Source organism: Rosa rugosa, chromosome 5 (genome assembly GCF_958449725.1).
Source record: "Rosa rugosa chromosome 5, drRosRugo1.1, whole genome shotgun sequence".
In the NCBI taxonomy this organism is placed as follows: domain Eukaryota; kingdom Viridiplantae; phylum Streptophyta; class Magnoliopsida; order Rosales; family Rosaceae; genus Rosa; species Rosa rugosa.
Window position 1 is genome coordinate 42687526 of NC_084824.1, and position 21833 is coordinate 42709358.

The following is a 21833-nucleotide window of genomic DNA, read 5'->3' on the forward strand; positions in this document are numbered from 1 at the left end:
ACTGCAAATTCAACTCCTGCTTGAGGACCTTATAGGATCTGTGTGAATCGGTCCGATCAACAAGAAAAGTGATGATGAATTACACTACTATGCGGTAACAAATTCTTCTGTGCGGTAACAAATTTACAAAATATAAAAGGATGACAATCATAAATAATGGGTTATTTGAGATTGCAATCAAATACAAGTTTCAATCTTTATTCATTAATAGAAACCAACAGAGTTTTTCAAACTAGGGAATCCATTCAAGCTAACAAGCAGAAGATAATTATTTCTGAACATAATGGTCTTGGTGGTGTGAAAACCAAAGAACCAGATCCGGAAAAATAATCAGATTGAGAGAGAGAGAGAGAGAGAGAGAGAGAGAGAGAGGACGCAGAAGAAAAAGATAGGAATTAGAATGTTTTGATCTTGTTTCAGCCGTAGGATTAAGCTCCAAGATGGTATAAAAAAATTGGGATGTGTATTTAGTGAATTGGTGGGTGTATGTGAATGAGGATAGTTTAGGAAGTTTGGGGTTGTGTTTTTAGTAAAATGTTAAAATAAAAAAGTAATTAGATGGTGTATTAAGTAGGGAATGTGTATCTTTTTTTTTTTGAATCAAGCAAGACCATTTTCATTCAACTCAAGCCAGAATAGCACGGATACATACCTTCCCTTGCCAACTATGGACAAGTCTAGGACGTGGCATGCTAACACCACTCATTAGACAATTAGTGCTCACGAATGAGAGCAAGCCTATAATTATGAAACAACTAGAACCCATTACATAGGCATAGTTCAACAAAAAACTAAAATCTCACCTTGCCATCCAAGTTGGGCCTAGGAGGTGTGGCTGGGTCCAGCCTCCTGGATCCCAAATTTGAAACCCCATAGAACCAGAACCCAAAACTATGAGCTTCAAATCAGGATTTAATTGTTGCACCCAACTTTGTTTGGGCACCCAAAAGAACTTGGACTCCCTACCACAATTGGGCCTCCAAAGTGATTTGGGCACCTCAATAGGTCTGGACACCCAAATCTTGCGCCATTCAACAGATCTGGGCCCCCAATTCGAGTTGGGCCTCAATAATGCTCGGGGCATCCAACCCAGATTGGGCGCACCCACTCTTGTGGCCACCATCTCCGTCACGGCCACCATTGCCGCCGCACATGCAAGATACAGACGATCTCGCCTCCACCCCGAATCTTGAGACAAGTCTCTCCCCATTAGCATAGGTATCCAACACCGAGAATCACCAAGAATTTTGAATTTGAGACGTCCCCGACGTGATCGTGTCCGTCCAATCTCAACAAACTCATCATCCCCGATATGCTTGCTTCGGCGATGAATTACCGATTTCACCACCTTCATCAGGTCCCAAAGTTTGACAGATCGGAGACCCGAATCAAGAGATCCACTCGCTCCTAAGAGCAAGCCACCACTGTCGCTTGGAGAAAAGCGCACGGGGCTCGCCTCTGGAGATCCGCCGTCGTCTGGACCAAACTCAATCCGGCAAGGAGCAGAAACCCTGAAAGTTGCAGAACCTTTGTGTTGTTGGGTGGTCGCCAGGAAAAACCAGCGTTGGAGGGCTGAGATTGGATTGTGGGAGGTGGAGCGAGTTTCTCCACTTAGGATGGAGACCGGCAACGGTCGCCATGTTTGGATCACCGAGCACAGGCGGCTAGGTTTTGGGAGCGGCATAAAAAATAGGGAATGTGTATCTAGTATTTAGCAATGTGTGAATAAAATTTCTCAACAGCTATTTATTTATTTTTATTTTCAAAATTCCATTATGGCCTAACTATCATGCCACATAGATAATGTATGAGAGCCTTACTCTCCCAACTCCGAAATCTGATTAACCGGGATGAATTAAAGATAAAAAAAATCAGTCTCAACTATATATGATATTATTAGGGTATATTAGTCTTTCAATAAATAAAAAACTTATAGGATAAAGAAAGTAGTTAGTAGGGTGGTATTAGCCGCACCCTTTTAAGTATTCTATGCTTTTGCACTTGGTTTGGATTGTAATTTTGGCCTTTATGTAGATGCGATGTGATTCCAAATGCATAAACATTTGATGTTAACATGCCCTCCCATCATGTTTATTATAACCAACCCCCTCTAGGACCATATATTCTTAATTACGGTATTAATGTGTCATTTCAAGGGTCACACAAACTCAATTAGAGAGAGTTAGAGTCGTGAGTGTTTCTGGTAGAGTTGGTCATCTTGGGGGGGGGGGGGGGTGTCATGAGGTGGATGAGGGCATGAGCCTCACCATGGTATACACATTACCTCTAATAGAGAGGTAGATACACCGTTATAGCTTTCACTCTCACTTTAAATAACAATTGAAAAAAGTTTTGGGTTCTATTTTATGTTTAATCCTAAAATATCTCGAAAATAAAGAAACATCTTCACATTAAGAAGAATAATTTGAATATTGAAAATTGATATTCAAATAGGCTTCTTAATGATGGAATCAATCATAAATTACTTTTGTGGATATATATTCTCGAGCAAAATCTTGATTAAGATTCCAAGCGTAATATATATATATATATATACGGAGCCGTTCGAGAGCGGACGTCCGCAACCCAGAAAAAGTGCGGACGTTGCTCCTCCGACCTCGATCGGGCAGCGACGGCGGCGTTTCTGTTGCCGGACGGAACCAGGCCACGACGTGGAGCACACCGTTACGTTAGCAAAACCCAGCAACACTAAACAAACCACACCCCTAGCTTGCACAAATGCTAGCTAGCAATGCAGACAATCAAGCGAAACCAAGCCAAGCACCGCCCGGTATGACAAAAAACAAAAGCTACCCCAACATTGGAGTGACTTCATCATCATATCCCGCACAAGCTCTCAGCGACTTTGTGGGTTCTGGCCCTCTTCTCCTTACCTCGATTGTTTTGGCCTCAAACCACCTTGCTGCAATGGTAATTTTGAACCCACAATGCCGTGTGGAGTTATTTGGCTGCCGGGAAGGGGGGGGGGGGGGGTGGGTCTCTCTCTTTCACACACACACACACTAGTATCACTTCACCATTGAAGACGCTTTACCTTTTGTGTCAACCCAAATTAAGAACTGAGGTCAAGTCTCATGACTCTCATCTATGATGATACAATTTAAGACTATAAACTGTGGACTTACTGTGTCAACCCAAATTAAGAACTTAGGGTAAGTCTCATCTATGATGATACAATTTAAGACTATAAACTGTGGACTTACTGTGTCAACCCAAATTAAGAACTTAGGGTCAAGTCTCATCTATGATGATACCAAGACTATAAACTGTGGACTTACTGTGTTTTGCGTAATAGAAGGTTAACTGGTTGGATGTCACTTGCCCACCCATTTACAATCACCGCAATACATAGACGACTACAACACTGGTAAACATCACTAAATCTTCATGTTTGAGCAATTCATCATTAACCATACGATAGTATAAAACATTGTTCTTGAACCTATGATGACAACTTCAAAGAGTCCGAACTTATACGGTAAAGTCTCAGCCAAAATATTAGACTTGATAAACAGGGAAAAAAAATATTGGACGCCGCCATACGAAAACGCATATTATGAGACAACTGTACCTGCCCAGGTATGATTTATTGATTCTTCTTTCCAGAGTTGAGAAAATTCAAAATAAAATGTTGATAGAAACGGTAAGAACCACGAGATTGTGGATTGTGGACTATTTCCTAACCTGATAATCCAATTTCATTCTATGGAATCACAGATAATCACAATTCCAATTTGAACACCAAATATTCATGTGCTGAAACTAATAAAGAATGGATACCCATGACTATCAACTCAAGAATAATAAAAAGAAGAATGACGTCCAGTCAATGTGCATATATTGGCTGTTTACAGCTCAAACTTCCCATTTCTCAACCTTTGTAGATAACTTGACAAAGGCGCTTCCAAATCCCAACCTTGAAAATGTTGGAAAGAGCCTGTTCGTGTAAGCTGACCATTCGATCTTAGAAGATTGTAGCAATAAAGATAAAAGAGAGAAATAAGGGTCAAGATCACACACATGAGAATAAATCCACTCTTTACTCAATTCTATACACAAGATAATTTTCTCAGAGGAATCAAGCATGACTTTGTGGATGCATACAACATAGTTATCATTGAAATATTGTTCCCTTTTGTTGTTGAGTATTTCTATTTCCAACTATACAGCAAGAGAGCACAATAACATAAATGTAGAATCTAATAATTACAATACATCCATCAAAGCAGAGAACCTGGATTTTTACCACCACCAAGTTCAACCCCTTAAACCTAACTAAATAAGTTCAATCCATGTCCTAAAAGCCAAAAACTGACTTTGGCCATAAGAAGCGTGACAACGAACATTGGTGGTGCTTGTCAAACAGAAGTAAGGGAACTCACCCAAACAATCTTTACTCATCCTCCAAGTTGGCTGTCAAAACCTTTACATCCACCTCCACCACCTCTAGTTCTCCTGATCCTTCTGCCTCATCACCAACCTCCTTTGTTTCCGCAGATTCACTGCCTGCAGCCAAGAAATCACATTCAAATTCATTTTCCTTCTTTCGTACAAATAACGACAAAGATTAAGAGGAGGTCTGAGCTGTAAATGTGATCAAAAGGGGTACACGCCCAACATACTGAAATGATGTTACGAAAGAGAGATTAACATGAGAGGACTTATCTTATACACTCTTTAACAGTACAACTCAGCCCAAAATTTCGGAGTTTTTCGATAACATGACTACATGGCAATATGCAACCAAAGTTTCTTCCAATCTTTCTGAACAAGTCTGTAAATTTTGGGAATGCAAACTTTCGATACTAAGTTGAGGGTTCCATTGAAACTAGGGTTTAGGGATAACTAAGCATACCATTGATGAAAAAACCAGAGCAGGGCCAGCCTCGGTCGGTGGCGACGGAGAGGGACTCCTCATCGGAGAGCTTGTCAGCCAATGTTCCGACGAAGTCGTTGACACCGAGGGGGGACCGTCGGGGCGGGACCCAGAAGGAGGAGCCGGGAACGAAGGGGAGCCAATCGGGGGTGGCCTTCTGGACGAGGATCCTCTGAACGATGTCGTCTAGCTTCTTGAGCATGAGGGCCTCCGATTCGCCTTCCGATGAGCTGGAGGTGGAGGGGTTTATCTCGATCTCGAAGAGCTGCCCGGATCGGGTAGAGTAGGCCCGGTGGGCATGGGCTGGCCGGGGCCGGCACCGGAGGAGGGAGTGGCGGAGTTGGAGACTCTGAGTGAAGAAGAATCGGGCCATTGTTTTTGGGGCGGGTGGAAAAGACTCGAAGAGAGAAGGATAGAGTTTATGGGCAATTGTGTTGGCCTGGCACGTGGTCAGGAGCAGGTGATACCGTGTACGAATCGTGTGCCTTCAAAAAAAAAGAAAAGAAGGTTCGACTCAAGTATGATCTGGATGATAACTCGGGTCGGACCGGTCTTTTTTACGGACTCAGCTGAAGGCAGCGTAGTTCAGATGACGCCAGCGAAGAAACGGGGTCGTCCTGCAAAAGACTCCTTATTGCCCTAGTTCGGGTGCAGCTGCTTGCTATATTACGTCTCACTTATCCCGGCAAGACTCCTTGCCCTAAGACTAAAGGCAATGAAAAGCTTGAATAAAAAAGGTCAACCTTTATAATTTAGTATTGCTTGCTAAACACTCTTATGGGGTCGACAGAAAGAGCCGTTTTTTAGAACATACAATCATCCTATTTTAAAGAAATAGAACAGAGTATACCCACCTTTTAGGAAGTCCATGTACTATTATTCTAACAAAAACTTAAATACTTAGAAGCAATAAAATAAAAGGGACCAACCGAGTACCGGTGTGGGAGTGGTCAAATTCTACTGGGCCCGCAACTAAGACCATTAACTCCGTAGTTAGTATGGCGTTAAATTTCAGTCATGAATGCATCAATTATTACGATAATAACTACGCGCAATGATTACGGTTATAAATGGGCGATGAATGACCGTCGTAAATGAGTCATGATTAACCGTCGTTAATACAGCAATGATTATCATCATAAGTGAGCAAATGAATGTGACCATAAAGGCGGGAATAATGACGGCTTGTCCCCCAAGTAAATTATCGCCTATATAAAGGTGGCTCGACGTCAAGGTAAACCATCGAATTCCAATTCTCTCTACTCCACTACTAAGAAACGTATTGACTTAGGCATCGGAGGGTTTTCTGCAGGTACCACCTCCTCCTCGAGCCGACGGTCAAACTTCAAGTCAACGCTCAAAGGAAGCTTCGGGATCTTTCCCGATCAGCTCTCGCTCCAGTCCGCATTCATTGGTGAGTCAAACTCCTCTAAGGAATTTTTCGTCACCAACAACCGGTTTTTGCGACCTAGAACAACAATCAATCAACAATTGGAGTAGAGGGTGACTTGTCACCATCCACTCCCTTTCCATTCATAAGAACCTCCCAAAAAGAAAAGCTCCAATCAGCCTTAGCCCAAAAGAAGGCCCATGCAGCCCAATCCTATTCTAACTCATTCCAAAGCCCATATTGGATAAGCAGCCCAATATCAGCCCCAACCAAACCAACCAGAACAAACCCTAGAGGAGAGGAAAATCTTCTCCGCAGCTGGCCGTCGGCACCCTGGCCTAGGTATGCCATCACAACAAACCACCACCAGGTACCCGCCATCGCTCCTGCCGGGAGGAAGATTCCAGAAACACAGGCCTTGAAACCTGTCCCCAGCCAATGGCGTAGCTACAGTAGGGTGAGAAGGGTCAACTGATCCTTCTCAGTTTTTGATACTAATACATGTGGTACTGACATACATATATTATACTGGCGCATAACCAATGTCCGTGCTATCATCTGTAGTCGTTTAATAGTGGCTTCTGCGAGACCATTTTGGGTATGAACATGGGGAACTGGATGCTCTACATCAATCCCCAATGACATGCAAGAACGTTTTCGATGTAAACTCCCCAGCATTGTTAAGTTGAATTAACTTAATAAGATGGTCAGGGTAGTGAACCCGTAGACGGATAATTTGGGCGAGGAGTTTAGCATAAGCAGCATTGCGAGTGGACGACCAGCTTGTTGACGCGTCAACCAATACCATAAAGGTATTTAAAAGGTTCGCATGATGGTTGAATTGGTCCACAGATATCCTCTTGGATTCTCTGTAAAAACGGAATGAGTATTTTAGGATCCTTTGCGTAGGACGGTCTCGATCCTAATTTCCCGAAGGAACAAGCTTTGCAAAATGAGTGAGGGGCCTTAGAAGCAACCAATGAGGATTGTGGTTGGGCCTGAGCGTTTGTAGCGCTATTAGAAGAAAAATGTGTGACTACATCACCCATCATGGGGTTGGAACCATGGAAAGTGGCATCCATGGCGTCTTGGTCATGGTTGGCGCCATTTATGGCGTCATCGCAAGGGACTGGGGCAGCCCTATGGAAGCCCAGGACGACGGCAGCACCAGAAGCGGAGGTGGCAGCGGTCGTACTAAGTCCGGGAATCAATTTTCGATTCTTGCTTCGTCTCACTCGCTCTAAAGAATGGATGTCTGTGCGAAGTCTTTAGTATACGGATCATCATATCACAACCAGGATGTCCAAGTCGGTCATGCCAAAGCCAGTATGTGTCAGAATCCAAGAGATCTTCTCTTATTACATTATTGGATTCAATTGGTCGAATTGTAGTGACATAAAGTCCACTAGATTGACACATAAGCTTCTCTAAGATGCGCTTCCGTCCGCAATCATTAGAGGTAATGCAAATGAACTCTTTTCCGTTCTCAGTATGCGTTTCCGCATGGAATATGTTGGCTCTAATATCTTTAAAGCTCAATAAGGTTCGATTTGCCTTAGGAGCGTAGAGAGCTTCTGCGACTTTAATCAAGGTGCCATTAGGTAATTGGAATTGGGACATTCCATGTCCTTGAACTAAACCTGATGGCCCAGCCATCGTAGTCACAGAGGAATATGTAGGCAACATCTCTAAGAATAATTGCCTATGGCGTAGAATGGTGTGCGTAGTTGCACTATCCGCAAGACATTGTAGTTCTCCAGAATCCATTCCTAAAAGAAAGGCTTGTAATTAAAAAAAAGGAGTCATAAAGAAAAGAACTCAACTTTTATTAATAAGCCAAACGGAATTACATCATTGTTTCTTATTAACCAAGAAATATCTAATCCAATAAACTAGCTAATGCAAAACAATGACAGTCGTCTAACTTCTTTCGGTAATTCCAACGCAAATGTGACCAGGTAAGTAGAGAGATGTCGGTGGAGCGAGGCTCACTTAAGTACCACTAATCTCAAAACCTTCCTAGACATCACATTTATATTGAGTACGCCTACTTTGAAGAAAGATTAAACCATTGGCATCTACTACAAAAAAATAATATGGCAATTGCCTACATCTCTTGGAAAATAAAAGGACTTAATCAAAATCGCCAGTTTCTTGGCCCTTGAAGTCGTCCACCCTAAGAGCGAGATCGTCCTCTTGATCCTCTTGCTCCATGTAGTGCGCCTCCCTTGCTTCACGATACGCCTTGTATGCGTCTGCAACATTCTGGGATACTCTACATGCTTTGGCCCAATGTCCGGTTGATCCACATCGAAGACAAACATCATTATGGTCAGGCTCCCTTGATCGAGGCGCCTTTGGGGCGCAATTTGGACGACCACTACTCTTGGTGGCGTCACCACTATGGCCGGAGGCTCAGCATCTCTCTCTCATCACACGTTGACCTCCACGGTTCCGTGCACGCCTCTTTTGGCTATGTCTTTCCTCTTTAGGGCGAGTATATGGACCAGAACGTCCAGAATTGTCCCTACTCTTAGGGTTTCACTCCTTGCGTCATCCCTTAGGGGCGCGACTATAGTTAGACTCCGGAATAGACTTGGTTCCCACGGGTCTAGCATTATAGTTCTTCACAAGGATATTGTCGTGCTTCTCAGCTACGTTCATGGCACCAATGAGCTCATGAAACCTTGTGATACGTCCTGCATTCACATCAATCCGATAATTCTTTGAAATCATCAGGGCAGAGACATGGAAGGTAGAGAGAGTCTTCTCGATCAACATCGTATCAGTTATGGTTTTGCCACAAAACTCCATCAAAGACTTGATACGAAGGCCTTCCGAGTTATAATCAAGTACAGACTTGAAATCACAAAAGCGAAGGCTATGCCATCTCACTTCTAAATCAGGAAGCAAGGAGTCATAAATGTTGCCAAATCGCTGCTCAAGTTCCACCCATAGTTTTCTGGGGTCTTCCTTATGGAGGTATTCACTTTGGAGCGCGTCATTCATGTGCCTTTTCATGAGAATTATGGCTTTAGCTTGATTCGCTTCAAAAGTGATAGCTTGCTCAACAGTGAGCACGTTCTGACTTGGCTCTTGGATGGTTTCCAGAAGTCCATCAGCCTTAAGATGTTGGCGCACATCTCGGACCCACCTATGGTATCCTGCGCCTGTTGTCTCTAGTGGAACAAAGTTTAACTTGTTCAGGTTGTTCATCTTGAAAAACAACACAAGATTAGGGTTAGTGTCAGAGCGAAAAAGGCTACCACGAAAAACTATAAAATTTCTGAGCGTAGTCGCTTCCAAGAAAATCCGATTCCAAGAGGGGTTTGGATTAGATCGAAACAACGATGTTTGTGGTCGATCGTTTTTTCTTCTCAACAAACTCTAAGTTTGGAGGACTCTACAAGCTCCAAGCTTGGAGTGAGCACGAACTCCCACAGTTTGGCTTTTGGTCTCCCCTATGAAGAAGAAAGGGGGGTAGAAGAAGGGAGGTTGCAAGTCCCTGAGAAAAAGAAGAAAAGAATGAAAAACTTCAAAAACGGGAACTTTTAGAAAAATTTACCTTGAAAAGTTGCCGGAAATCTTGACAGGAAAAGTTACTGTAGACGGTCGGAAAACTTTGCCGGAAGTCGCCGGAAAAGTGGTGGTCGGACGGTGGTTGCCGGTGGTCGGAGCTGAGATGGCAGTGGCTGCAAGCGGAGATGGCAGGACCTTGCAGGGCTTGTGCGGAGCTGCTGCAGCTTCACGGCTCTTACAGGTGCTAGGCCGGGCTGTCAACAGGCTGTTGGCAGCTGTCGAGGGCGTGCTGGGGATCTGTCGGCAGGTGTCGACAGACGCTCGGCAGGTGTGCGCGGGGGTCAGCAGGGGCAGGCACAGGTCTCGGAAGCAGGTGCGCAGGGGCTCGGCAAGTGTCTCGGCAAATCTTGGCAGGAGGCGCGCAGGGGCTGTCGGCAGATGCAGGCACAGGGGTGCGCAGGTCTCGGCAGATGCGCAGGGGCAGGCTCAGGGCAGGCACAGGGCAGGGGCCGGTTTAGATTTTCCGACGACCGGTTTAGGTGGATTCCAGCCGGTTCTGGGCTCCTTGAGGCTAGGGCTTTTATATGTGGGGCGGTGGATGCTGGGATTTGAAGGCTACGAAATTAGGGTTTCAGGGTTAGGGCTTCGTGCTGATAACGTGTTTTAGAGAAACGAGAATTGAGAGAAAATCGCTGTGTATTCTCATTGATAATAGGGGCTTCTTTATGGGATTACAATGCATAGAATCTGAATCATACAAGGAAATGTAATCATACATTGAATATGTATCTCTAGATTCTTCTAATTAAACCCTATTATCACTAGGTCAAGTACCTAGAGTTTGGGCCAGACACAAAATAGAGATTTACTTGAACACTTCCCTGATAAATAAATAAAATTTTTAGAACAATAAATATTTTTGATCGATCACGTAACAAGCGGAACTACTGACTTTATTTCCACAAAATTACAGAAAAATTTAATTAAAAATTTTTAAAAACTAAAACAAAACAAAATAAAAAAGGTTCGCCCTTAGATCCAATAAAAGGAACCACCATTCTCTCTATTATTCTTACATGTATGATTTCTGATACCCTAGCCTTGAGCTCTGAACAACAAGCAAAGCTAGATGTCGATCAAAATAGCACATCCATTGGTATACATTCCATTGCCAATGACCCTCCAAAACAATATACAGGAGTACACAAAGAATGAGCTTATCAACAAACTCTCACTACTCCAAAGAATTAAAGAATGAACTGGAATTAAATTATGAATTAAATGACCTCTACAGTAGGTGTTGGTTTCCCTGGTTAGGCATTGCACTAGAAGAAGGAGGAGGGAAGCTGAAAGGGTCTCCAAATGGATTCGAAGGGCCTGCGGGTTGTTGCGCCTGTTGATATTGAGAATAATATGGGTGAGGTACCATCATCATGTTCTGTTGTTGTTGATACTGTTGCTGCATTTGGTGTTGCTGTTGGTGTACTTGGTGTTGTTGTTGAGCCATTAGTGCCATTTGCACATTCGTAGGAGGCGCAATGCTGTTAGACATTGCAAATGGATCATGTACAGGCTGCTGCTGTGCTTGTTCAAATGGATTTTGCAGGCTTGTCGCGCCATAACCATATCCTGCATTCTGGAGTTGTAGCTGTCTCCTTGCACCATCATCTTCATACAAGCTATCGAGTAATAGCTTGTCAAACCCACCAGCCTGACCCAAAGTCCAAACCATGCACATAAGCAGAAATAAAATGATGTTAACCGATAAAAAAGTGCGGTGAATCAGGCTCGAAATTTCACTTGAGCTGATTCAGCCATGCATACAACTAGTATCTAAATGCAATATATATATAGTTAATAATAATTACTCATGAGTCATGACTAGACCGTATTCATTCCAACTACCGAAGGTAATCTTGTGTTTACTGAATATAATGCCAAGATAGATTTTCGATTCCATATATCTGTGATTCTTAAGGAAGTGTGTTTGGTATTCAAGTTAATCAAAGACGTTCAATCCCATGTTACTAAGGGTGAGATTGATTCGGTTAATAGTTAGGACTTGGGACAAACTAGATTCTATCTCATCAGTATCTATGTCTTGGTTATTCTTGCATTGAAAGCAAAAGCGAATCATGCATTATAAGCTATATGAAAGCAAAGAAGACTAACCAATTTTTTATCTACCACGGGGCCAGTATTGGTGCTTGGTGTGGTTACCAGGGCCAGCTCCCAACCTGAAGTCCCACCGATATCATTCAAATTTGATCCAGATTGTGGTTCAGTCCCTGCAAAGCAAAATAGTCATCAAATTCCACAGTGCACATTTGGCAAATTTCCTCAATTAAATACCAAGCATTGGAGCCTACCATTTGGAATTATAGCAAGAGCTAGAGCATTGCTTTCTTCAATTTCTGCAGCTCTTGGATTTATTTCATTTAGGCCCTGGACAAAGAAAAAAGAACAAGAGAACATAAATGCAGAACTCAAACACCCCCACATCAAAGAAAACATGAATGGCTTTGGCATATGATAACTTACCAGGAGATCAGTTTCGATCAAGGGAGGAGGTTCAACTACCTCTTCCTCCTTTGGTTGGGGTTCTTCCTCAACTTTTTCCGGTGGTTCCTCGACTTTTTCTTCTTCTTCTTCTTCTTTTTTTTCAGGCTCTGGAGGCGGAGGCGCTGGTTGTTGAGGCCGCTCTTCTGTCTCATGGTACTCCTATTGTCAGAACAAAATTATCACAAAATTGAAACTAGAAAATGATCCCATCGGATTGTCTTTAGTTCACATAAAATCATCTTAGAGTCTAGACAGTCATGTACACATATATCTAACACTCAAATATTCATAGTCCTAGGGACATTGTCTCACCAGTCTCTTCTGAACAGCACCGGACTGAGGCGCTTCTTTTATGTACTCTTCCATTGTTGCAAGAAATGACGGCGGTGGCTGTTTAACGTAGAGAAGAAGATTGTCAGAGACCATGTAGTGAGTGGTATCAACTTAAACATTCCAGTATGAGGCAACATGAAACCTGTCTCAGTGTTGGAAACTGAAAAGTTCTAGCAAGATCCAAACCCTTGCAATACTCATAAAACTCAGCAAGATGCTCAGCCTGCAAAACAACAAAACATAAAGGAATTAGTTCAATCAAAGAAATAAACAGAATTGAAGGAAATCCATAATTCCATGACCAACTAATCCAGTAATTTACGTAAATACGTATTAATGTGCAACATACTGTCATGACTCATACAATTTGCTTCATAAGCAAAGCATTACTGCATACCTGTTGACCGGCTCTTTTGTAAATATTGAGAGCTTTAACTGCATCGTGTCTTGGCATATCAAAGAACTGCAGGAACATGTAACTTAGATTCAAAATAGAAATAACCAAAAGTTTAAGTATCATATGACAAATGGTTTAGTACAAATGAAGCATAAGAATCTAGTAAGCTCTTACCATATCTACGAGATTTATGATTCCATCATTGATGGCACAATATATTTTAAAGCTCTCTTTTAATACCTACATGAAAAGAACATTGTTAAAACCAAGAATTAACTGGTGAAAAGGCTGCCGACACATAAACACTGATACAAAGAAAGATGGAGATCGGTATCATGCATACCAGAGCCAAAGCATATTGTATGAGGTAATTGTTATAAGCCGTTCCTTCAGGCTGAAAAACGAGAGCAAAATTAGAAATCTCCTAATAAATGAAATGGCAATGACTCGATACAACAAATAGTGAAGCAAAATAAAGTATTTGGCTATAAGAACAAAACCGGATTAGTTATTCTGTTTCAGCTATTACCTGGCAACCAACTAGACGGTAAAGAAGTTGCTGCAGTGCAGGTAGCTGCTCCAACAGTTCATCAGCTCCCAACATTCGTGTTCTACTATGCACCTGGTAGAGTAGATAGCATCTTTCTTATGCTAAATATAATTTACGAAGTTCAATATGAGACACTAATATGATTTTACAGCATTGAAAGCATAAACAAACACCGCACCTTGGTTGATCCTGGCGATGTTTTAGTCAAACGCTCTGACTCAATGTCATATTTCAAAACTCGGAAACATTCTAGACGTTCTTCTAAAAAGAGTGCATATGTCCTAACCCAAGAAGAACAATCCCAAGCTGCAAGGTAGATTTCGGTCTAAGAAAGGAATGTTCATGACATGTTATATAAATGCAGCCATGAAAGTATAGGCATTTTACCAAGGGGACTAGAGTCGTCTTTAAAATTGGAAATTTGGAGCATATGTCCTCTCTGAGAATAGTTCAGAAGCTCCTCTCTAAAGGTAGGATCACCCTCTCGCAATGTCCTATGAATAACTATCAATGTCTTTATCGCAACCTGTACATTGTCAATTCATTATAAACTAGGTAAGTGATTTTCTAGACTTATAAAGAACTAATCTCTGGCTTCATTTAGTAAATACATCAATGATTATAGCATCTTTGCAATTGACTCGTATTCATGCTATGCTTTAGTAGTACTACTACTAAAAACAATATTTCATCTTTCCTACTTTCAAGGTTATGGAATAATCCATTTACCTAGTCAATAATGAACAATGAAAGAAAGAACAACAACAAGAAGAGGAGAAAATAAGAGCATTACAATCCAACTCCGTGTCTTGGACAATCTCTTGCCCAGCGCATGAATGCAATATGCCACATCTGCTCGCGGGCGTACCACCGATGTTGCAGAGAAAATCTCTATGCAGAAGAACCAAAAAGACAAAAATCATATGATTGAAACTATGAAAGACATTAATGCAATAAAGGCATATAGACAATGGTAAACTCAGAATAGAAAAAATGAATTAAAAGGAAAGAAGCATATACAAGGAAAATCAACCCCGTAACAAATCTGACAATTTGTTATACAGATTCAAAACCTCATCATTCATAGAAACATATAGAACCCTTTCAAATACACAAAAAAAGAAAGAAATGTATAAATGTTGGAAATGAGATGCATTAACTCACTTCGGACATGTCGCTCTTTCGGAGGGCACTCAACGTGACTTGTGGCCTTCACAGTGGCAATATCCAAATCCTTGAAACAGATTCGTAAATCAAAAAAACAAAATGTGAGATATTGAAAGCTAATGAAATGAAACCATATTTCCTTTTCCTCTTAGCTAGGTTACCTTGAATTCGCTGTTGACCTTGATAAGGCCAACCTTGGTAGAGTCCTTCAAAGCTCCATAGGCCTTTCTAAAGCCAGAGAATGTACCCATTAATAAAAATGGTTTTGTTATTAATTGGTTTCCAAGAACACTAACACCAACACCCTATCTAGCTAGCTAGTGTTGGCTATTGATTTCAAGTCATAGTCTCTCCTCGGTAGAGATCAGAGAGAAGAAGGAGATCATGGTGTTGATGTATGAATAAGATGATGCATGTTCTTGTTTTCTGTAAAACCGAGTCGTTTCAACAACAACAACAACAAAAACAACCAAGGACTCTCTCTCCCCTCCAAGGCTCCAAAATGTGCGCAACAGGAAGGACTATTATTATGAGGGTACTTTCGTACAGTCAAATATATATTTTCTTTTTTTTCATTCGACAAAGTCACAAAGGTAGAGCTTTTCCTCATTGAAAGACAATGTTCTTCTTATTTTTTTATTTGGAGAATATTGCTTTAAACTTTAGTTTATTTGAATTAGATTAATTTAAACACTAGAATTTGTAGTTATATATAGGTTTTGTCATAAAGGATACACTAGAAATCTCGTAATCTTTATCATCTCTATATGATCTTCATCTCTTTGGTACGATCTCATAATCTCATTTTCATGATATCTTTTGATATCGTTTGACATATGTCAATTTGTAGAAGCGTTGTTAGTATTTTAATGGTATGATAGTTCACCAAAATTATACTATTTTCTTATAGGCCGTAGGCAGTTGGTAACGGTTTGATTTGGGAATAGAAAATGGCGGGTCTGGTTCTATTTCTTCTTGCCAAATTACTGAAATACATTGTTTCTAGTGACATTTTGGAGGGAAGGGATGGTTGTTTTGGTCATTCAAGAAATTGGAATCAAACATTTTGGTTGGTTATGTTTAGACACAGGCTGGTGTAGATTGTGGAGTGCATGAAAGACAGAGTGGATTCATAAGGTAATGGTAAACCACACCTGTCAATGTGAGCTACCAGTTCTTAATTCCCAACTTGTGAAACTCATAGGTTGAGATTGGCAAAAAAGAAATAAAAAACTCGGAGCTGTTGGGGGGAAGGCATGGTCTGGTGAGAACATATATATGCTACATTTGATTCATATATATTCTATAATTTTTATATACTCCCAACAATTCTTTGCTTTTGGTGTGATAGATCCCCCCACTTTTAGATTTTGGTTTTCTTTAATTACTCCAATTATTTATTTATTTATTTTCATAGAAAAGATTATACTAATAGCAAAGATTATACATGGTGTCCAATATTTTTTGGAACACCATAATCAGAAACATCACCTAAATTCTAATGCAACCTATTAAAAAATATAGATATAGGAATCGATTAGAAATCATAAACTCAAGGCCCAGGAATTTTTTTAGTGTTTCAGTTAAATGTAGAAGATAAGCTATAATAGTTTACCTCCCTCACCACTATTGCCAGACCATTACAAAAAAAACTATTCCTAAGAGGCCTAAGATTTACTGAAAATATAATCATACAATCTTAAGGGGAACATAGGCTCTGTTAGTAATGACCCGAATTCTTGGCCCAATTTCATGAAATCTCAAATACTAGTTTTTTTTTTTTTTTTGGCAAAGAATCTCAAATACTAGTTGGAAACTCATAATGAAATGATGTAATCTATTAGAGCAAGTTCACCCGTTAGGTCATCAGGTCACCTACTATTCATTGCATTTTAGTGTTTATTTTCACTCTCTGGGTCATGGGCACAGTTTTCAATAAGACCTGGGTCACCCGGTCAACTTGCAGGTCACCAGGGTGACCCGGAAAGTGACCCAGGGCATGAAATACACTGTGCCTGTGACCCAAAGAATAAAAATACACATAAAAAACAGTGATGAGTAGGTGACCTGGTGACCCATGGGTGGACTTGCTCTTATAGTCAACGGATGATGCCAAAGCAACCCATATGGTGAGGAAGCCACCAGAGAAAAGCTCGTATATTAATTGTTGGGCTAGCCCAACCAAGGACCCAATCTAAGAAGCCTAGTAGGAACAACCAAGGCCCGTGAGAGGGATGAGATCTAACACCTGATTCATTATCAGCCTATACGCATACACAAAGACACCACAACCAGCAAGTGACTTGGATAACGTGACGCCACTTACCAAACTAGCATGGATGGAGAGACCAAACTTCATTGATCGCAACACCTAGAGAAGGCCGCCACTTTACCACCTGCCAATCCATACACAAGAAAGGGGAATGAGACAATCCCTTCCACTGACAACACCATATCATGCTTGGAGGCACCACTAGATATAATATTCCAAAATACTTGCAATAAACTTCCATCCATAGTCGTCATCGTTAAGCACTAGTAGATCTCCTAACCGAAAAATTGTCATGTCCTAAATTAGATGATCAGTGGGAACTTCACCACTGCACTTAGCTGAAGTAAGGCTAACTTGATTGCTTATACCATCTCCAGTGGATATGTCAAAATCCACATGGCAGCCCAACAGCTATAAATGACCTATGAAAATACTCTCCAACCCATATGTCATTGCTACGGTGGATGACATATTGAAACCAAACTGTCAAATTTGACAGTCCTGTGGTCATCGGTCTTTTCTTTTTTTATTGTTTCTCTATCCTTCTCTCTCTTTCTTTCACATCTCTCTCTTCTGTTCTTCCTACCTAGATCGACCAAAGCAAAACTCTCTCTTCTTCTCCCTCTTTCCTTTTGGTCTCTCTCTTCCTAATTCCCACATCTCACAAAACATCAAAAACCCAAATTAATCAAAACAGGTAAAGAGAGAAAGGAACAACCTCTACAACATCAAAATCCCAGATCTTCTTTTAAAATTGTTTTTCACTCCTCTCCCTATAATTCTTCGTTTTTGGCTTCTGGGTTTTCTGTAATAGTCTCTCTGTGATCTATCTGATGAAGAAGATGAAAGGGGTTGTTGCTCTATCTTAGAATTCAAGGGCCAGATTTCATAGATTTGGATGTTTATGTGATTGTATTGAGCTTAAGCAGCTAGATTTGAGTAGAATAATGAGTCATGGGCTTTGGATAGAGATGATGAAGGATGAGAAAGATAGAGATCAGGAGCAGAAAAAGGAGGAATTTTTTTTTTTCGATGACAAAGCAGAAAAAGGTGGATGAGAAGAAGAGAAATAGAAGGAGATGGAGATGGTGCATTTTGTGATTAATAAAATATTCATAAAGTTAATAAAAAATACATTTATTTTAACTAATGGGTTGGAGTGTAAATATAGTAAAATTGTCAAATGCCACATCATCTGTCAAATTCAAATTTGACCCAAAATTTTTAACATATCTGCTGGAGATGCTCTACTACCCGTGATGCATAAGCCTCGAAAAACACAAAAAATATGAACGAGAACAAAACTCCTCCCCCCAATTGAAACAACTTCGATCCACACGTTTTATACCTTCGCTCAGAGAAGAGAGCCCAACCACAAATGCAATTCATGCAACTAATTCTAAGGGAAGTTTAGAATCATCACCTGATCCAACAAACTGGAATGGAAAGCCAAGTCCACTTAGAAGGTAGAATGACATCAATTTGCTAAGGTGACGACGAACAATTATCCTCAGAATAGTATTGCTTTTAGCACGAATGCTTCTTTTTTATTTAAGGGACATTGACCTCTAAGTTGCATGTGTAAATCGAATTTTGCCGTCTTTCAATAAGAGCAAATGCATCCCAATGGTCTTGGACGTCCAAGACCAGCCAAAATGGCAAATGTCCAAGACCAGCCAAAATGGCAAATAATATAAAAAGCTGCATGCACCCCAAACTTGTTGGACGACCAGAGGCCTTCCCGACCAAGCCCCATGGCAAGTCTTGGATTTTGACTTGGTCGACCAATATGGGCACATGGGCTTTACATGGAAGTTGACGTAAGATAATGGCTGTTGATAATTTTTGTCTTGTAGTTAAACATGGTGAGATCATATATATTTAAATCAGTTGCGCTCTTGTTCCAACCATTGGATTACATCTAAAAAAAAAAGAACCATTGGATTAAATAGTGAATGATTGAGAAGCATTGACCTTGCCTATTTGGGGTGCATGAAAAAATTGGGAGGCAGAGGCAATATTAGTGAATAGTGCACAAATGGGAGGCAAAACCTTGCCTTTTGCCTCTGCCTATTGACTCTTGGGGTGCATTTGCTCTAAGAAGTGCCATATATACCTCATCCAAACGTACATCTTAAAATAGGTTAAATGACCAAAATATATTATTTTATATTTCATTCTATGATTTTGTATCAGTAACACATAAATACCTCATCCAAACGTACATCTTAAAATATATTTTTTTCTAAAAAAAATAAGAGAAATTTTAAATACACACCCCTAACTACTTAATACACATCCCTTTTATTTTATATTTCAAATTAGATTTTATAAGTAGGTTAAATGACCAAAATAGACATCTATGTATTAGAAGAAAAAAAAATTGAATCGCGCATTTCTATGTCTCTTTTTCTAAACCTTATACGTTGCAATACATCTTTCTTCTCCGCACTTCATCACCTGAATTTCGACTATGGACATGAATTTGAAGACCTCGTTCAACAATCTTCAATTGAGATATGTATTCTTCATCTTGTATTGAATACAATTCAACGTAATCTCGAGAGCTATTTCATTGAGATCCACCGTCGTTTTGGAGGTAGTAGCCAGTAAGTTGTGAGAGTGAGTAGAGTAAGAAAGCAAAGCATTTGGGTTTTTTTTTTCCTATCAGTTTTTAGTTTTCATCTTGTGTAACATATTGAACATGTAGTGCATGAAAGTGTAAATTTTGCAGACTATATTGAAAGTTTAAATTTTGAAGGACTTGCAAATGTTCGAAATTTTATATTTTCAAATTCCAATTGATTGATGTCGTAATGGAGTTGGGATAGGCCAAAATTTCCAGCAAAAAATAGAAGAAAATATGTAAAAGAAAATTATGAAATCTCAATATACTAATATATAATAATCATATTAAATAATAATCTTAATAAAGTCAAATAATATGATATTTCATGGTTTTAGAGATTAAGGGTATTTTAGGTCATTTGGGTGGTGTATCTAGTCTAATATTAGAATGAAAAATTAAATAGGTGGTGTATTGAGTGTGGGGTGTGTATTAAGAAAATAGGGGTGTGTATTTAAAACTCCTCAAAAAATAATCAAATAAAATCATAAATTTGAAAAACATAATGTAAAATCATAAAATATTTTAAAGGGCTAAAATTTAACCCTGCCATACTGGAGATAGTTCACTAGTTCATTAATAAAGAATAATATTTTTAGCGCTAATTTATAGCCCTGACCTCAATATAGCCTTCTCCTATTGGAGATGGCCTTAGGTCCTTTGCATTTCATTGCTAGGCTGTTTAGAAAGCTATATGGCAGTCTATGATATTAGAAAAGTCAGTTGAAGATCTTGACCTTTATGAGAAATGTTGAGCTTCCACATTCTTTTTTGGCAAGTGAACTTTCATTAAGAGAAAAAGAGAACAACAAACAAACAAACTCTGTAGTACCTCAAGAGAGGCCAAAGACAAAAAAAAAAAAAAAAATCATGGAAGAAAAATGAGAGTTGGGGCAGGAGGGGGGAATGAATAGAAAAGGGGAAGGAAAGATGTAATTTGTTGTAAATGGCTCTTTGAGACATAAGCAAACCAAGAAGCAATTGACCATGAACATGTGAAAAAAGCATGTTCCATCGACCTTGGATGGATATTACAGATTGGGCACAGGGGTGATGTCTCTTGGGAAGAGATTTTCTTTGGTTGGAAGGAAGTTATGACAAGCCTTCCACAAAAAGATTTTGATATTTGATAATGTGTTAAGCTTGAGGATCTATTTCCAAAGAGGAAGAGAAATGCATTGACAGGAATGGAGGTTTATGACTGGGAGATGAAGATAGAGAGAATTTTTGAAATGGTAACAAGACTTTTTCGAAAACATACCATTTTTTGTGTGAGGCAAGATGAGGTTGTAAAGGATCCGCAGACTGATCAAATGGATGGTAGCAATGGTACGAGCTTGATTAGGAGTGAGCTGAGATGCTATGCTTGATAAATTTCAGGAGTTTGTGTTCCAATCAATGACAGAGCAAAGCTTAAGAGATGGAAGATGCGATTGAGGAGACACCCATCTTAGTTTGAAGAATGGTGGTGTGAGGAAAGTATCTATGCTTAAGGACTTGAACATACATACAATAAGGAGGGGTTACAATGCAATCTCCTGACTTGCTTAGCTAGAAGAGAGGCCAAGATATTTACCAGGGCTAGAGACAACTTGCATTTGGAGAATTGAATTAAGAAGGTGAATGATTTGCTAAGGAGCGTTTTTGGGATGGAAAACAGAGAGAGAGAGAAGATTTATCAACATTAATCAGTTGACCTGAAGCAGAACAGTAAGAGTGAAGGAGATCAGAAAGATGCTTGTAATTCTAGAGAGTGGCTTGAAGGAAGAATAATGAGTCATAAAGAGATGATTCAGCCATTCTAAAACTTTGTAGATGCTTGTAATCAATGACTCTGTTTTGGGTTGCTTTTGAAATTGGCAAAAATTACGGAAATAATTCAGAGCATCGACATGCACTTGCACCAACATGAAAGGAAGACTGTATAATATCAAGTGAAGTTTTTAGTTCAAGAGTTGAGAACTTGAGATCACATATGAGGTGTTGGTTCATTTGTACTATCAGTGCATAGAAGAATTTTCGCAGAAACCAGAAGGGATTCAGAACACCGACGTGCACTTGCACTAATAGAAATAAACGACTAGATAATATCAAGTGTAGTTTTTAGTTATTTTGGTGTT

General features: G+C 40.1%; 2 protein-coding genes across 2 annotated transcripts; both read right to left on the reverse strand.

Moving 5' to 3' along the window:
* Nucleotides 1-4045: 4045 nt before the first annotated feature.
* On the reverse strand, nt 4046-5322 carry LOC133708389 (uncharacterized). Its single transcript, XM_062133850.1, has 2 exons — nt 4877-5322; nt 4046-4527 (listed from the first exon to the last, which is right to left on the reverse strand). Exons 1-2 carry the CDS (start codon nt 5268-5270, stop codon nt 4415-4417), a joined length of 507 nt encoding a protein of 168 aa, XP_061989834.1. The 5' UTR covers nt 5271-5322; the 3' UTR covers nt 4046-4414.
* A 5521-nt stretch (nt 5323-10843) lies between these two features.
* On the reverse strand, nt 10844-15312 carry LOC133710526 (putative clathrin assembly protein At5g57200). Its single transcript, XM_062136617.1, has 15 exons — nt 14977-15312; nt 14813-14882; nt 14442-14539; nt 14036-14174; nt 13827-13954; nt 13628-13720; nt 13442-13492; nt 13273-13338; nt 13099-13164; nt 12844-12924; nt 12681-12758; nt 12348-12527; nt 12176-12251; nt 11979-12094; nt 10844-11517 (listed from the first exon to the last, which is right to left on the reverse strand). The coding sequence occupies exons 1-15, from the start codon at nt 15064-15066 to the stop codon at nt 11095-11097; spliced, it is 1755 nt and encodes a 584-aa protein (XP_061992601.1). The 5' UTR covers nt 15067-15312; the 3' UTR covers nt 10844-11094.
* Nucleotides 15313-21833: the final 6521 nt, after the last annotated feature.

Bases quoted from the DNA above. Each gene is read 5' to 3' on its own strand.
- LOC133710526 (XM_062136617.1), bottom strand. From the start codon at position 15,066: ATGGGTACATTCTCTGGCTTTAGAAAGGCCTATGGAGCTTTGAAGGAC. The intron at 14,175-14,441 runs GTAATGCTCTTA...GACAATGTACAG, and splicing joins CCAAGACACGGAGTTGGATT to GTTGCGATAAAGACATTGAT. The intron at 13,955-14,035 runs GTAAAATGCCTA...TCTACCTTGCAG, and splicing joins AGACGACTCTAGTCCCCTTG to CTTGGGATTGTTCTTCTTGG.
- LOC133708389 (XM_062133850.1), bottom strand. From the start codon at position 5,270: ATGGCCCGATTCTTCTTCACTCAGAGTCTCCAACTCCGCCACTCCCTC. The intron at 4,528-4,876 runs GTATGCTTAGTT...TCTTGGCTGCAG, and splicing joins CTCTGGTTTTTTCATCAATG to GCAGTGAATCTGCGGAAACA.